Raw genomic sequence first — 17,906 nt, forward strand, 5'->3', positions numbered from 1 at the left:
AAGGGAAACAGAACACTGTAACTGTCTACATTGCGAGTGCAGGCCCTCAGGCACCTTTCAAGTGGTCTTTACGGCCACTTCTTGCCTGGGGGACCCCCAACTTCTTGTTGGAAATATAAGTTGAATTGAATTTAATTGAACGAACAAATGCAGAAAGAGCTACAAAACATACTATAATTTTACAGTTAAAACGGAGTGTCCCTTTAAGGATCCAATGCCTTCATGGTCCTGCGAACACTTCATGGTCCTGCGAACATGGTCCTGCGAAAACTTTCCTTCCCGTTGCAAGACAACAGACCTCCCTTTCAGAATTTGTTGTTGCAAAGTCCCTTTAGAATGAAGCGAGTTCCTAGCTACCCATATCCTCAGCTGATACGATGCAACAGCTTGTTTCTCTTTTACAGTGAAGACCATTCATAACGTAACAGGATAGAGGGATAGAGGGGGGGGTTTCCTGGCCACCAGTAGGCCTCCCATAGAACTCAATGCATAAAAACGTGGTTGCCTGCTGCAGCGCACTACCGTTTATAGTGTGGTTTTTTGACGGGTCTGTTGATCGACTGGCGCAGCTGGGGCGGCGTTTTAGGGTCACGAGAAAGGAAAATAGAGAGAGAGAGAGAGAGAGAGAGAGAGAGAGAGAGAGAGAGAGAGAGAGAGAGAGAGAGAGAGAGAGAGAGAGAGAGAGAGAGAGAGAGAGAGAGAGAGAGAGAGAGAGAGAGAGAGAGAGAGAGAGAGAGAGAGAATCAGTCATCCCATGCAGTGTGTGCTCCCTGCTCTCCTCTAACTGACATAGGAGGAAAAAAAAAATTTCTCTCCTCTAACTTCGATGCAGGAGGGGAAAAAAAAGAATTGCTCTCCTCTAACTTTGACATAAGAGAGAAAAAAAAAAAAAAAAAGCACCATCTAGTTTGCGTGTTTTGTTTGCACGCGCATGATAACCGCAACTGTGCTTGCTCGATGCACTTCGGAAAATAGCGAGTTGTTTCTATTACAATGTTGTGCAGATAAGCAACCGCCCTTTTCCCTTTCGAGCGTCTGGAGATATTGAGCCGTGATGCCAAAGGTTTCCGATACCTGTATGTTGTGCTGACAAGCAACCGCCTTCGGCATGGCAAACGCGCGCTGGGGTTCCGAGAGAGAGAAAAAAAAAGTCCCGCTTGCGTTCTCATTGCATTGTCTTCCGGCATCTGTTCACAAGCGACATCACAAGTGACATCTGTTCACTTTTAAGGGAATACCAAGTGAAATGATTATGAGAGGAGCTCCAGTGGGCTCCATTCCCAGTGTCATCAAAAGTGCATGCCGGGGCTGCTGCATACACCAGTCCACCCTATGAAGCTGGGCAAGTACCGTATTTGCGCGATTCTAACGTGCACCCAATTGTAACGCGCGGCTAAGTTTGCACAGAAAAATTCGAAAAAAAAAATAATAACTGACATTGACTGTACTGCGCAGATGAAAAAGACATGCCAACACGTACCTGGAAGAAGGAGATTTTATTTGGCGTATGCAGCTGTGGAAGCCAAAAATAATTGTGCGTCATAAGATTTCTTATCCAGCTGCTGCTGGAAATAATGTTATAGAGACGAACATTGGATCTGCTTGCGATTTCAAGTGCCTTGATCTTGGTAATTCTAGGCGTGACGGGCTAATTCCAGCAGCACAAAGAAATGTCCGACTAACGTATGCAGCACGCCATTAAGGAATTAGTGAGCCGAAATTCACTCACAAGGTGTTGATGAATTTTTTTTATTAAATGCAGAGCATTTCAGTAACTCACGATGTCACCCGCGTTGACGTCCGTAGTCGTAGTCCGCACCCCTCCCCCTACACTATATAAAAAAAAATACTATCTGGCGCCTGATTTCAATCCCTCGACCCTGCGGGCGGAACGCAATGTACATGGTGCTCTACCCACTGCGCCACAAAGCCGACACAGAATGGGAGGCTACGAACGCGCCTTATATCCTTGACTCATTCAAACTACGTCAAGAAGCTGCTGATACAACGCATTCACTACCACCAACTCCCCAAACACTAAACGTTAACGCAATACACCCACCCCCCATGCGACGCATTTACTCGAGTCCCCCTTGTGGGGAGATGGGCCCAATTTCTGGATTGAGTTGGATTTGGGGTGACTTCACATCCATTCCGTATGGCAATGCTGTTGGCTGCTTTAAGCCTATTTCAATCTGAGCCCGATTGTAATGCGCACACAAATATTATGGCGACCTTTTAGCAAAAAGGGTGTGCGTTTGCATTAGAATCGTGAAAATACGGTAAGTATGGCGGATGGGGCTCACCTTGCAGTCAGCCTTGGGGTCTTGCTTCTGGAGGTTCCACTGCCTGCGGTGGGAGGAGCGCCACTGTTAAAACCTCCTCTGCAATAAATATGCCCAAAGGCATATAAAAACCACTTGGGGAAGCCCAAAGACCTTGAAGAACTAAGCCTGGTCTCAGACCCACATTAAGTACAGGCCTCCCGGTCACACTCCCCACTCTTGTCATCCGAAATGGGATCCCCCCCCCCTTGCATACTGATAATGCTCCAAATACTCAGCTGAGTGGCTACAGCTACGTAAGTGGCAACAGCAGTGATAGCCTCAAAGGAGTTCCATTTCACTGCGGTTTCCCGGTGGGGCACTACTCCGCTGCCTTCAGGGCACGAGCTGCTGGACATGTCTTGAGCAGGTACTTTGAAATCGACACATCTACAGCTCTGAAAACGCCAGCCCCTGGAAAGCTACAAACTAGGGGAGTGTAAATAGTAGAGATTTTTTTTTCATTTGGAAGCAAAACTGAAGCAAATAATGATTTTGTTGGAGTACAGTAGAACCTCGTTAACACGTTAAAAAAAAAAAAAGAAGAAGAAAAACGCGAGGGAGAAACGTACTATCCCGGAAAACGTACTATCCGGGAAGAACCGTACTATTTAGTGTTCACAATTGTGAGTGTAGTAACCAGGAAATTGTATGAACCGGGAACGTGTCAACGAGGTTATACTGCAGTTACAAATTGAAGTGAATGTTTTCAAATCAAAATGAATATTTAACGATTTCCACACTGAAACTGAAATTTACAATTGCTCAAGCTAAACTGTAAAAAAAAAAAAAAAAAAAAAAAAATTACCCACCCCTTCGTCTAACGACGACTATGGTTGAACAGAGAGCTTACTCGTGAGGGATTCATTGCTTGCCATCTCAGTATGGACTTTGAGACGCAGCAGCTGACTCACATGCAGCTAGGACTTGTGATCACAGCGGTTTTGACTTTGACCTTTTCCCATTCGATTTCGCCCGAAGAAAGCTTCACTTTCAACTATCTTCGTTGTTACATGGAAGGGTGCATAATCCTTCTGTCTAATTTTGCACGTCCATGCACCCCTCTTTAAATCCGAACTGCTTCAACGATGTCGGAATGGTGCAATGGATAGAAGCCGGCTTTATAACGCGGGGGAAGGTTTGGTTCCATGGGAACCGTTTTCCCTTTCGCTTCACCCATGATCATCACGCATCATCACAGAGAAAGCTGGCTTTCCTGCAGTGCACTCTGTGGTGCACACGGACGCCATCAGTGAGATATAGAAAGCTTCGCTTCAATGAAAGGCTCATTAATGAAAGGGTTTTAATGAAAGGGAGGGGGGGTGCATAGCATGTTCCAGCATCGGTGCTAAGTGTGCCGCACTACAGCCAAATCTCGTTACTACAAACCCCACATTAATGAATTTCTCAAATTTAGGAAGATTTTCAATATCCCCACCAGGTTGCCTATATTTTCAATGTAAAAATATTTCAGAACTACGAATTTCAGTATAGCGCATATTTCAGAATAATGTGTGTAATCTATTTTCTCCTTTATAGTACTAGATGAACATCAGTATTACAAATTCGGGGAAAGCAACAGCCCCGCAACCCTCGCGTGGAGCAGAAACCGCCGTTTGTGTGTGTGTGTTCCCCCAAGTGCAGTAGCTATCATCATGAAAACGTTGAGGGCAAATTGCTAGCGCCTAGCCAGATTTGCCCCTTTTCTCTCTCATTGCTTTGGCTGTCAGTCTGGTCGGTTATTGTTTGAACTATTCACGTGTGCGGGCAGATATTCTTTTGTTGTTGTGAGTGATCTTGCTGCGAAGTCTGTGCGATATTCAATGATGAATGCAGCTGGCGGTGCAGGCAAGAAGAAGCAAAAAGAATCATCACCCCATGCGAACGAAGACGTCTGCGGGTCCCAGAACACAGATGAAGGTGAGATGGTGTCAAAAATTGATGTTTTAGTGCACATAAACGGTCCCCACTGCCATCGCTTGGTGCAATGATGTACCTGATGAGGTGTTGCACAGAGTGGAATCTGTCGTATGTGCTGCACTCGCAAGAAGAAAACTGATTTCTTTGAATAAAGCTGCTTCGAAGGGAGTGCAACATTTTGATTAGGGAGTTTGCTTGTCTGCACATGCGTATACTGCCAAGGTACGGCATTCTCACTCCTAGGTATCAGCACTGGCTTATAACCACACGTTTTTCATTACAACGATATTTCAAAATAACGAACGATTTTGGGCTGTCCCGTGTGACAGGCTGCCCATATGCGGGGTACTCACTCGAGTGCCATACGACGCACGGCCTGGCACAATCGCTGCCGCGTCTCCTCCTTCCACACCAGCTCTGGGTTCTCCTGCTGGGCTGCAACGAGAGAGGGATGGTGAGGGGGATGGGGAGGGAGAAGAGAGCTTCCATCACCACATTCCACACCTGACAGGGTTCAAGCACAGTAAAACACAGCACGCACGCCTCTGCATAGGGACTGCTGTGCTGACATACACCAGCACCAGGTGCCGCCACTTACACTTATTGTTATCTGTGGATGTCAAGAGGTGGCGCCACACTTGTTACCTGAACATATATGAGCAGACATCCTTCAACAGAGAGTTCGGGTTCCCCTGGGTTTGTGACAGGTGCTGTGGTGTGCCCGTTCGGCTGCCTGGTACAGTCGGTATAAACATCCTGACTTCAAACTTGGTCACACACAGTGGGTTCACCAGGACGACGCGCCAATTACGCAATTTTATGTGCACAACTTGCATCATTTCCACACACCAAGCTTTTGAAGGGAGATAAAAAAGTTACTTGCACACTCTGCACACCCCATTATTAGCCTGCCAGCTGTAAGCCATGCTTGCGCAAGATGAGAATTGGAGGGTTGGTGGAGCCGGAAGGATATGTCGTAAGATCATCAGGCGACGACAGAGTTTGTTGTTAATGACCTGAGGCAATGAAGGATCCAGCCAGCTGCGGAGCTGGGAAAACCAAGCACTAGAGCTTCGTGCACTGCTCTTCAATAGCAGGTCAAAACAATAAGCAACAAAAAGGGCATGGGGGAAAGGGGGAGGGAGTCCGAGGGACAGCACAGGCAAGTGCTGGCAGCAAATTTTTACGAGGTAAGCAAGGAGAAAAAACAGACAAAAGAAAAACAGCGAGAGAAGATACTGAAGAGGCACCCAACTGGTGGAAGCAAAGGAAGCACAACTACTATGTGACAGAGGAAGCAAAGCTGCTGAGAATGTGAAAGAATGAGAATGAGAAAGCTGCTGGAGAATGAGGCTGCTGAGAGCACAGCAAAAGGCGGGGAAGTGAAACGTTGGAAGATGCAGCATCGCCGACAAGAAAAAAACGGATCCCTGGCTTCTCCTCCAACTACCATAGGTATTTATTTCCCTGAGAGCCATCGTACGAAGTGAACCCTGTGCACACTTTTATCATAGAATTGGGAGTTTAACCCTTCGGTGCCCAATGCTGTTCGGCAGCAAAAACAATATCAAAACAATAGTATTTTTTTTTTCCCTCGCACTTTGTGTTTTTTTTTTCGACATTTAACAACACTGTTGACAGACAAAGGTTCCCGGACCTTCAAAAATAAAAAAAATAAAACAGGGGGCTGCTTGTACTTCCATGTGTTTAAAAATAAAGACGTGTTTATGCATGTCAATCCGCATCAAGCCTGGGGGCTCAATGGGCTAGTGACAAGTAAGTGAAATTTTGCGTTTACATTGTTACTACAAATGACAGCAATACAAACTTCACGTTATCTTGTCTTCACTTGAACCATGCTGACCAAGGTAGCTTTCTCGTTCAATTGATATATGGGCAGCCAGTGTGCCCAGTGTACGTACTAAGGAGTGACATTTTTTTTCTTGCTTCATATTTGTGATGTTGGAAGTTGTTTTAGATCATAAAAATGTTTTCACAATCCTAAGCAAAAAAATTAAAGTTTTGGGCATCAAAGGGCTGAAAGGGGTGTGGGAATATGAATTGTTGCTTCCGAAAAAGACACGAAGTAAACAATGATTATGTTCGGATAGTTGCAAACCAAAGTGAATATTTAATGCTTTCCAATCGGAAAACTGAAACTCGCAGTTTCCCATGGCTGCCTCTCGCAACGGTCTCCTGCTGACTCGTGTACCACCAGTGTACACCAGCATTCGCAGTGCGCTGCTTCTTCCTCTCCCACTGGTCGAAGATGGTTGAAACAGGCAACACGAGGGCAGGATGCAGACGCCCCCTTTGCATGGAGAGAACGCACGGTGTTCAATGCACCAGTGGAGGGTTGAGGTCACCTCCTGGGGAACCTCGTGCTCACAACCTGAAACATGCTGTTGTTGCCTAGCGCTCCTCCACCAGCCTTCCCATCAAGGCCCCTACCGGCCACAACCACCCATCCAAAGTTGGCTGGAAAAATAGGGGGAAGTATCTGAGTAATGCAAGTCTGAGGGGGAAGCCACAGAGTGTGGATGCGGGTAACTTTACAAAGCGGGAGGATGCCCCCCTCTCTTATTGCCTGCGCTGTCAGTGGCCCATTCTACGGAGCAAGAGTATATACAGTAGAACCTCGTCGACACGTTTAAAAAACAAATGAGAGCGAGAAACATACCATCCGGGAAAACGTATGACCCACCACAGTACAAAAAAAAAATAAGGCAAGAGACAAACATGAGCATTTAATGGCTTTTTTCACCGCTACATGTGTGTCAACGTCTGCTGGCACATGCTGCAGCCCTTTCAGAGCAGGAGCTCCTTTTCTAAAGATTGCAGTCGTTTGTCCACACTGGGATGGTCCTTTGCACAAAAGTAACTCTGCACCGCCTCCAAGCCAACTACGGCCTGAGCATATGTGGCCGCTGGAAATGCCACCTCTTTTTTCTGCATCGTCGCCACCATCTTTCTCAGAGGCTTCGTCCAGCGGCGGCGCTGCTTCATGGCACAATTAGTTTGTTATAGAATACAAATTCAAATTTTGGCGCTCTCTGAGTGCTTCCAGACAGCTAACGACTTCATCAGTTTCACTTTCAAGTTTCTTTCCTCTTCAGTGGGGGTGGGGGTGGGGGTGGGGGTGGGGGGGATTTTTAAAGGTCTTTTACAGTCGGGCTCACTGGTTTCGGGTATGGCGCCGATGCCGCTTGCTGGTGCTCCACAGGAACGGCGAATTTTGATGGATTCCAATGAATCTGAGCTGTAATCTCTCAATGATGGCAGCAGCACAGACACGCAAGACGACTTCGATTCGACAGACTTCAGTACGGACAGCGAAAGTGCATCAAACAACCCCGGAACATCAGGAGGTGTCCGCCGGTAAGTTTCGTTTTCTCCTCAGGCTGTTCTATCACTGCAGCGTGTTGATGTAAACATATTTGGCCTTTTCTAAAGGTCACAACTCTTATCTGAAGCGTGTTGACTACGTTTGGGCGGGACCACTTGGCACCGGCTGCACAGTGGAGTCAACCTTGTTTCACCACATTGAGAAACTGCTTCGTGCGGTGGCATGATAGGCACTAGTGCTTATATTTTTGTATGCATGTAGATAACTTTTGTCCTTAATTACAGTGCTCATATTTGCAGTATTATTCTATAAGGGCCTTGTATTAAAAATTAATATTTCAATTTTTTTTGTTTACCTGTGCAAAGTGACATTGATATTTGTATTAGTTTTTTGTAACTTTTTTCTTTTGATAATTGTTTGATAATATTCAAAATAAACCTGTTTGAAATTAATACTTGTTGGAAAGCCCTGTCCTCTATCTATCATTTCATACCCTACACTCTAGCATCAATCATTTTCTGTGACCACGAAATTGTTAACCCAGGTTGAGTGCTTGTAACGTCGTCTGACCACACCTCAAGAAGCAAGCAAAACTCCTCCTCCCCCGAGAGCCACCACCCACCCTGGAAGAGGTGCAGGGCCTCCTTGGGGCCCTGGCGCATGGTGTCCAGGAAGACGGTGGGCAGGAAGCGCCCCACGGTGGCGCGCACCGCGGGGCCGTGCAGCTTGTCCGCCGCCATCTTGGCCAGCAGCTCCCCCGCCCGCTCGCGCAGGGTCTGTTCCGACCCGTTGCACCACTGGTCCAGCAGGTACACCACCGCTCCTGCATCAGCAAAAAGAGAGAAAGTTCCACTCAATGTGAAAGCTGTAGCAAGTGCAGAGCAGTGATTCGCCATAGTGGGCTGTGGCGCCGTTATCCTCTCACTGCTACCACCCAATGAAAGTCAAATTTCCGGCCTTCGCAAATTTCCTGCTGAAATTGTCAAATTCCTGCCTGAAAGTCAAATTTCCTGCCTGAAATTGCACCAGCGGGAGTTCCGTTCTTTTTGCGCTTGCTTTAATTTTGTACGCCGGAGCTGTTTTGCATCATTTCGAACACGTCATTTTTTTTCTTGCACGGCTGCAGCCTTTCCGTGTCATTTTGAACGCGCCATTTTTTTCTTGCGGGGCCGCTTTTTTCGCTTATAGTATTCGTAAAAACCAACCCAATGTGCGTTTCTAACTAAACGAACGCGTGGCTGCCTTTTATATACACAGATTTTGCCTTAAATGTACCTATAGTTTTCTTAGCGCTGAACAACAGGGAGATGTAGGTCAAGCGCCAGTGGTTCACGCGTTTAGAACGCTTATGACTATATAAACCGCTTGGCTTTCTAAAGAAGCCTCTGGGTTATGCCATGATGATAGCTGCTACAACGGAACGCCGTGTGGCTCTACTTGGGTTCAGCGAGTGAGCTGCGACGACAAGGCGAGCCCCTAAAGTGCTCTGCACTTAAAACAGAAACACCACCACAAGGGCACGCAGCCTCATCAACTCTTTGAGAAGGAGACAGCCCCGAAACTTTTGGCGATTTTATAGTATTTTCTATTGGGACCTATTAATCTAACACAGACGAAGCCATTAGTCTACAAGCACTAATAGGGAACAGAATAGCACCAAAAGCAGTGCACTGGTTTTTAACACAAACTAACACAAATGGAGCCACAAAGTGCTAGCATTTCCAGTGTTTTTATATTCTTAGGAAAATCAGAAGTCATAAAAAATCAAAAATAAGGAGTTTATAAACAATTTAGTATAATATTTGACATTTTAATTCAGTATAATATTATTAGGTTTTTGTGTGCTTTCAGCAGTTAAATTTCAGGCCAAAATTACAATGTGGATAAGGTCAGTATTCTTTCTATTTTGGCACCTAAAAACAGCGCTGCCCTCAAAGGCTGAAAAAAAAAAACAGAGGGTTGGTAGCATTGATAACGGTGGTGGAAACTTGCACCCATGCAGCTTTGGCTGAAAAAAAAAAAAAAAAAAGAAAGAAAGAAAAACTAAACATTTTCAGCGAGAGGCTGCCACGGAGCAGCAGTCCTCTATAGAAGGGTGTGCACTACATGCCACTAGGAACGTGCACTCACTGCTCTTTCTCCTTCACGAGAAAAAATGGAAGAGCATGGGCTTGCTGTCTTGAGCCTGCTATCTAAGAAGGGGCACCTGCTTCTTTTTCATTTTCACCGGCCCAACAAGCACTCGCAAGGCCATGCGAATCCCCTCAAAACGGGTGCACAAGACCTTCGGGCCTCGCAGATAAGACGCCTGCACCCACCACCCACCAAGAGGGTACACCTGTCTGCTGAGGAGTGCATACCGCCTTCGTTCTGCGTTAAGAGATAAACATCGACTGGATTTTTTTGTTACTTTTGTGTTGCCATGGGCCGGGCAATCGTTAAAGCTTTGCTTGCGCAAACCTGTGATTATGGTTGCCCCGATACTAGTCAATAATGATAAGAAACTGCTACACCTTTTTCGTCTGGTACTCGATTCTAACGCGTATGCGATTTTGTGACGTATCTTCCAGGAAAAAAAGTGCGCGTTAGAATCGGGTAAATATGGCCTGTTGAGTGCATGAGTACCTCATAACAAGGAGAAGCCACTCACATCGCATTCTGCACACAAATTAATGCAATGTTGAAGTAGCCTCAAAACGAGAGTGAAGCTTAAAATTGGCCATTTCTGCACTAGATGCCTGCCTATGGCTAGACGATGAGGGCTTGCCTCGAGCTTTTTTTTGACTGCAGCTGTTTTGTGGATTCACAATCCCGTTTAATCCTGCATTGTTTTTTTGCGAGATCACAATGTTTTGCAAATTGGTTTCGTAGAGAAGGGTCTCTCGGGGGAGGGGGGGAGAGAAGGGTACTGGCAGCAGTCCAGGAGGAGGAGGAGGAGGAGGAGGAATACCCTTGCTGACGGCCTCCCTGACCAGGCGGCTGTTCGAGGCCAGGGGGAGTAGCGTGTCCAGGACCACCAGGCGCTCTGCAAGAGGAGGCAAATGGCAGTACTCAGCCTGGGCCCATCCAGCACCACACGCACTCATGCGGGGATACCTTGTAGGCAAACGGCGACTCTGCTTGTGAATTCAAAGTGAACAGTGAACTTGTTCAAACCGTTTCAAATCAAACAGTACATTTTCAAAGGAAAGCCTCGTCAAATTCCTCAAGCTTCACCACACGGTATGCCGCCCTTTTGGGTTGGTTGTGCCGCACGATGCCGTCGGAGTTGTGCAAAAAAGCTACCATGGCTAAGCGTAGTGCAGAACAAAGGGCATCTCTCTGGTGTATGTTGGCTGAAGTAGAACGCAACTTAAGCAAGAAAATTCATGAGCTGCCAAGAAGTGCATATGGCGGCATGAGCAAACAATCAAGAGTTGCCAGGTGATGGCAATGCTTGCAGTAACGTACCGGCAATGCTAGCCATCAACATGCCCAGACTCTTTCCAAAGATTGGAGGGCGTAGTCACATACACTTTGTGCATCCACAGCATGCTCAAGAACCCACATTCCTTCATGGCAATTTTAACATTCTTATGGGACTTATGCTTCATGACCCATGGATTTAAGGGACCATGCAGACAAAGTACAAGTTTGTTTTATTTGTAAGATTTGGTGTTTCATAGTGCCCCCAGCGCTTGTACAGCAGCAAATGATGCTTTATTCACTGATAAATTATCAATTTATGTTAAAATTTTGATTCTCCCACCAACTGTGTGTTTCTTGAGGTCGTTTGCGATGATGTCACAAATCTGGGTTTTCAAGCGAACCTGAATGCGGCACTAGGCTTTCAGAGGACTACAAAGCCTCGTTTACCGTCAATCCTCCCAGATGGCGCCACCAGACCGTAACTGGGCTTTGTCTGTCTTTGTTTTGTTTTTGACTGTATTTGCACCCGGCTTGTTTTTGTTATGGTAGAAAGTACTCGTTTTGTGAAACATGGGGTATACTCGACAAACACGGTCGCGTAAGACGATGTCACTTACACCAATCGGCCGGTGTCGTGTCAGACAACCAGAAAGCGCCATACTGCTGTGCAGCTACAGTGTAGACCGCTTATAACGTATGTCGCGGGAGCCGCAAAAACCCACACTATAAGCGGTACTGCACTATAACCAAAACACGCGCGAATTCAACCACATCGCCACCTATCTCTCAAGTCAACCTATATTTATCATCACTCAAACGCACAGCACTTAAAAACAAAGGCACGGTCTATATTTCGTATTATTTTTAACATCAGCCGCTGCTGCAGGGCAAAAGCGCAGTCTCACAAACGGCGAGCGCGGCTTTAACTTCCGTTGTGTTTGTTTTGAAAGACCATGGCTGCGTTTTTAGAGTCTATAAACAGATGCCGCAAGACGTGATAAGAACGCCAGCGGGATTTTTTTTTTTTTTTATCCCACCTTGTGTTCACTATGCCGAAGGCAGCTGCTTATCAGCGCAACGTACTGGTGGTGGGAATCTTCGGCTTTGCGCGGCTCGAAAGTTCGGAAAGGGAAAGAGCAGTGGCTTATCTGCAACAACGTTCTAAAGCGTGAACCGAGTGGTAGATTTGGTATCGCGAAAACGTGCAGTGCACGCCAGCGCGGATACAACTGGCGTGGTGTGGGCGGCGCGGCTAGAGGCGGCAACATGGCGTCGGCACTGGCCGTGAAGCGGTGCAGGCAGTTCCAGTAAGTTCCAGCGACCGCTTCTAACCGCTCGCTGAAATGCCGCACGGGGCGCAAGCGAAGATGCTCATGCAAGAAAAGAGCTAATAATCTGGGCGAAAAGTGGAATATAAACTGCCATCCACGCTGCTTGTGAAAGCGCCCATCAAAAAATACCGCGGTGGTAAGCCTAAACATCTCTGGCGCGGCTCGCGCGTCTAGCCGGCTCGGAGCGCTTCGAATCTCCCTCCATTAGGTACGCGTCTCCCCATTGGTGCAAGTCGTCAGGCTCCTCCCACTCCCACGCGAAGAAGCCACCGCGAGCGCGGAATCGTCGATACGAGCACGAAAAAAAAAAAAAAAAAAATTCACGCACAACGCCGATGTGCACGATTCGTGCTCGAAAACGGCCCATGCGGTTCACGATTAATAAAATCAACTTGCCGTGCGCGGATGGGGAGTCTCGCTATCTCCCGAGATGCATCAAGCAAGGTCAGTTGTGGTTATCAGGTACGCACGAACTAAAGGGTGCCTTTTTTTTTTCTTTGGGTGTCTACGTTAGAGCAGGGCAAGGGGTGCATGCTGCATCAGGCCGGTCAATTTCATCGTTTCTTTTTTCTTTTGCTACCCTATAACGATGCCTCAGCTGCGCCGGTCGATCAGCAGACCCGCCGAAAAACCGCACTATAAACGGTATTGTGCTTCGGCCAACCGCATCTTAAGCAGTATGCTTATGCATTGAGTTCTATGGGAGGCAAACCGGTGGTCGCAAAAACCCGCGTTATATCCGGTCCCGCACTACAGCTGAACCTCGTTATAAGAGACACTGATGTAAGAGACAAATGGGTATAAGAGACACTATTCACCCACATGGTTGGCTGCCCTATCTTTCCCATTAAATCGACCTCTTTTATAACAGACATTGGATGTAGAAGATTGGTTATAAGGGACAAGTCATCCTTGAAGTTTAATCAATAATCTCGCTTGTAACAGACATTTTAACTTCAGATGCAGTGCCATCAGTCACAAATTGCAGTTGCTTCCATTGTGGAAACACAGGTGGACGACAGACAGGTGCAGTCGCTATTTATTATAACTTCAGCAAACACAAAGTGGTTCAGTCAGCTATGAAATGACAATGAGAAGCCCTGCCAATGGAAATGCAACTGACAGAAGTAGTTGAACCTTACTGCAATTCTTTGGATGGAGCGCGATCACACATGCGGGCTCTCCTACTCGTGTAGCTCCCAATCAAGAAGCACTGCAGACATTGAGTCCGGCAAGCGTAATGAATAGCCGGAGCACACAGCGGAAGAAGCTGTGCGCTCTGGCTATTCATCAGGCCTGTGAACTCAACATCTACGATTCATCTTCCACCAACAAGGAAAGGAAAAAAAGCTTGTAGAATCGGTTGTAAAAAACAGTGTAAATACAGTCATGAAGCAAACCAAGTTTCATAAATTCTGGGACCAAACAATAATTAGAATGAATCTTTCGAAACATGCTGTAGCGTTCTTTTGAGCTTATTTTAGTTATACGGTGCCCACATTGAACTAGGGTCTGATTAGTCAGTGAAAACATGGTACCCTGCTTATAAGAGACATCTCGTATAAGAGACAGAAACTGCTCCCCGGTACGTGTCTCTTATAAAGGGGTTCAACTGTATAAGCGGTTACGTTATAAATGGTCTACACTGTATAACAAGCCTGGTGTGCGCAGTACCAACAGCAGTGCGCATCGGTATTTCTATCTTTACATGTACTTTCGTAACTTCTGTTTACCCCACCATTCATACTTCTTTAAAATGAATGTATGCATTACATGTAAGAGAAAAGAGCTCTTGCTGCAAGATTATAACCCCTGCACAACTTGCGTTTGCTTTTGTCCGCCTCAGCCAATCGCAGAGCTGGCTGGTATGACATCATAGCTTGTGTTGTGGGAAATGAGCTAGCGGGTCACATGGCCATTCCCTTTTTCCTATTTATATAGCTTATTTAAGGGGGCACACGGGTCCTTGGGACCGAAAAAGTGCCAAAAAATGCACTTTTCATAAGCATCATTTTTGAAATGTTCAGGTCTTTTTCTCCCGGTTTGCGAAGTTTTTCCTCCGAAAAGTCGGTACTTGAGCAGTAACAGCAACTTATAAAAGCCCTACAAGGCCGATTCTTCGAGATTCCGACGCCAAAATAACTATTTTTCTATAATTCCTCACTGCTGTGCAACGAGCGGTATCGCAGCGATCTTGGTCTTGTTTGAAAGAGCGAACTTCGGTCTTCAATTTCCCGCCACTGCGGTTCCTGCCCGCTCAGTCGTAGAGTGGGAAACACGCGCCAAAAAAAGCAAAAATGCGCGTTCCTATTCGCCGGCGAGCGCACGTGACTAGACAGCGCGATGCGATTGGCCGAAGGCGGCGTCTGTCGTCTGCTCCATGCCGTTGTCGGCACAATCAGGCGCCATATTGCTCGGGCTCTGACTACGACGTTTGCGATGTGGAAGGCCGGAAGAAAATCCCGCACGAAGAACCCGTATGGCAAAAAGAGAAAGAAATCCAACCTCGAGAATCTCAGAGGCCGCTCCACACCAGCGAGGAGCGATGAAGGAGATAGCGACCGACCTTCCGTGGTTGGCGACGACGCGCTTGTCAACGTAGGCCTAGCGCCTCCGCCGACCGCTCATAACGCCTCTGGCAGTGGCCGCATCCGTCTCGATACAGCAATGTTGCACCCGTCACAAGTGGCAGAGGTGCGTCAAAACGCGGAAAACAAGCTGAACGAGCTTTCTTCAACTGGAGCTACACAACGGAAGTGCAGCCTGTTGGGCGACCCTGACAACGCCGCAGCCACGCCGCTGGACGAAACAAGGTTCGTGATCGTCAGTTTGACCCAGCTGAACGAACTAATGCGCGCAGTGAAATTCAAGTTGTGCTCCGGTGATGTGGAAATCGGCAAGGAGGACAGGGAGTACGGCCTCGCCGTAAAGCTAGTGCTCAAGTGCGCGAACTGCGGCGACGTGTCGACGGCGTGGAGCTCGCCACGCGTTGACGGCGAGAGCAAGGCGAAGCCGTTTGCCATCAATGTTTTGGGCGCGCGCGCCATGCAGTCGACTGGAAAGCAGCAAACGGCGTTCAACGACGTGTTTTCGTCGATGAACATTTCTTCGCGCGGCCTGCACAACAAAACGTGGCAGAGCTACGTGAAGACTAAACTGACGCCCGCAGCTGTTCGCGCATCGCGGAAGGTGACTCCAGATTGCGCACGATCAGTTCGGCAACTGTACGCTGAGCTCGACCTTGCAAACCCGAGCAACATCGCCGTGTCGTACGACGGCTCCTGGATGACGAGGGGACACTCGTCACACATCGGAGTCGGCACGGTCATCGAGTTATTCACGGGGCTCGTGCTCGATTATGTCATGCTCTCCAATTTTTGCGCCGGCTGCGAGCGGGCGCCCAAAGAGAGTGACCCTGCCTACGAAGAGTGGAAGGCAAAGCACCTCTGCCAGAGAAACACCACCAAAAAAGCTGGGGAAATGGAAGTGGAGGCTGCCCTCATTCTCTTTCAGAGGTCGTGGGAGCGTCATAAGCTCAGGTACACCACAGTGGTTTCAGATGGTGACTGCCGCACCTACCTCGCTTTTTTGAGGGATGCAGATGTTTATGGTTTCATTAAGATCCTCAAAGAGGAGTGCGTGAACCACATGCAGAAGAGAATGGGCACTCAACTGCGCAACCTCCCAAAGCAGAGGCCAGCTGGCTCAGAGAGCCTCAGTGGTAGGGGGCGGCTGACTGGCGACCTGATCAACAAGCTGACGTCCTACTATGGCTGGGCTATCAAGTCCCACAAAGGGGACGTGCCAGCCATGCACAAGGCTGTGATGGCCACGTACTATCACGTGACATCCAATGATGCAGTGTCGAACCACAGCCTCTGCCCCACTGGTCCTGACTAGTGGTGCTGCCAGAACGCTGCCAAGGCCAAAGGGGAGCCAGCCCCCAAGCACCGCTACAACCTGCCCCCCCACGTCTGCGAGGCCTTGCTTCCTGTGTATGAACGGATGGCGGACCACAAGCTGCTTGAGCGGTGCCAGCGCGGCAAGACGCAAAACAGCAATGAGAGTCTTCACTCAGTGATATGGTCGCTGGCTCCCAAGGAGCGCCACGCATCGCTTCACAGTGTGGAAGCTGCGGTCGCAGAGGCTGTGATGCGATTCAATGCCGGAAGCCAGTTGGCATCATCAAAGATCCTGCAGGAGCTCAACATGACCGTTGGCGCACTAAGCAGCCCACGCATGGCCGAAAAGGACCGCCGGCGAACCAAGGACTCTTCCCGCAGGCGGACATCCGCAGAAAATGTGCAGCGGACCCTCAAGAAGAGGCACCTGGGTGGTGCCAGCAGTCAAGATGACTATGCTGCAGGGGCCTACTAGTTGTTTCGTGCAAAAAAAGTACTCCACCTTCTATTGTTTGCATTAAACATAGCACCGCTACGTTTTTTGCCATTTTCTCAAAATGCATATTTTTGACGTATAGGAACTTCTCGAGAGGCATACCTCAGCACGTAGTGCAGCTAGAATGATAATTTTTCTTTTAGCAGGAAGCTGAATGTTTAAACCATGTGGTATGGGAAGCAGATTTTGCATTTTGTGTTTCAGTAATTGTTTAATTAGCATTATTTTTAATTGGTTAGCAGCAGTACTTCCAACCTAAAAGTCAGAATTGATGGAAACTTGTATGTGATTGTAAAACAAAAAAACTGCTTCCCATACAACCTTCTACACAACTTCTAGTATCTATTCATGCCTTGCTTGTAATTTTTTATTGATTAGTTTTTTTTCCATTGTTCTCAAGAACAATCAAGAAAGATTTCTAATTATCTCGAAAACTAAATGTGTTACATTAAAACTAATTGGATATTTGAAATCAGCTAAAAAATCTGAACAAGCCCATAAAGTTTCATGAAAATTGGTTGGAAAACAAAAAAAAAAAAAGTTTCAAAGACCAGTGTGCTTAAGTGAAGTGTGTGTTAAAAGTGGTGTCAGTATGATTCTGACGAAGCAATCGTTTGAACGAACCAAACATGTGTTTTGTCTTCATGGCCCGTTTGAAGATAAAGACACTGTAGCCCCAATACGAAAAGCTTTACAAACACGCACAAATATTCACAACGGAATAGCTTGCTTATTTTAGAGATACGCCACTTCTGTACTGAAATAAACAAATAAAACTTGCTTGCCAGAAAGCTAGTGCCATCTAGTTAATTAAAACCGGATAAACCAAAATGCGTTTCTTGTTTCTTTTGTGTCTCTGTAAAGAAGCCATTAATTTCTAAAGCAAGCAAACTAGGCTGTTAGGAACATGTCCATGCATTTGCAAAACTCTTCGTATTGATACACAGTGCTGTTTAAGTCCGTATCACAAGTGATCAGGCGACTCCCCCTCAATCTTACTTTTTGTACCATTTTCTCGCTCACTCAGATGCACCAAATCCTGACTTCCAAGTCATTGTTTTCTTTTTTTTGTAGCAGCCATGTTTTTGAACACCTACACACACTAAAGCAAGAAATCTGCAGCCCCAAATTTGGCATTGGTGCACAGCTCTACTTGAGGGCAGACACACGATGTCGCTA

The 17,906-nt window shown here is 47.1% G+C and overlaps 1 protein-coding gene across 1 annotated transcript in view; it reads right to left on the minus strand.

The window, feature by feature from the left end:
* LOC144140921 (dnaJ homolog subfamily C member 13-like) overlaps positions 1-17,906 on the minus strand; it is a 145,269-nt gene that overhangs the window by 16,846 nt on the left and 110,517 nt on the right. The window contains exons 33-36 of the mRNA XM_077672421.1: positions 10,541-10,615; positions 8,213-8,413; positions 4,598-4,679; positions 2,307-2,349 (exon numbers count right to left, since the gene is read on the minus strand). Coding sequence (XP_077528547.1) covers positions 2,307-2,349; positions 4,598-4,679; positions 8,213-8,413; positions 10,541-10,615 — 401 coding nt within the window. The remainder of the gene's footprint in view (positions 1-2,306; positions 2,350-4,597; positions 4,680-8,212; positions 8,414-10,540; positions 10,616-17,906) is intronic.

This window comes from Haemaphysalis longicornis, unplaced genomic scaffold (assembly GCF_048455015.1).
Source record: "Haemaphysalis longicornis isolate Haplotype H1 unplaced genomic scaffold, Haemaphysalis longicornis Haplotype H1 scaffold_56, whole genome shotgun sequence".
NCBI lineage: Eukaryota > Metazoa > Arthropoda > Arachnida > Ixodida > Ixodidae > Haemaphysalis > Haemaphysalis longicornis.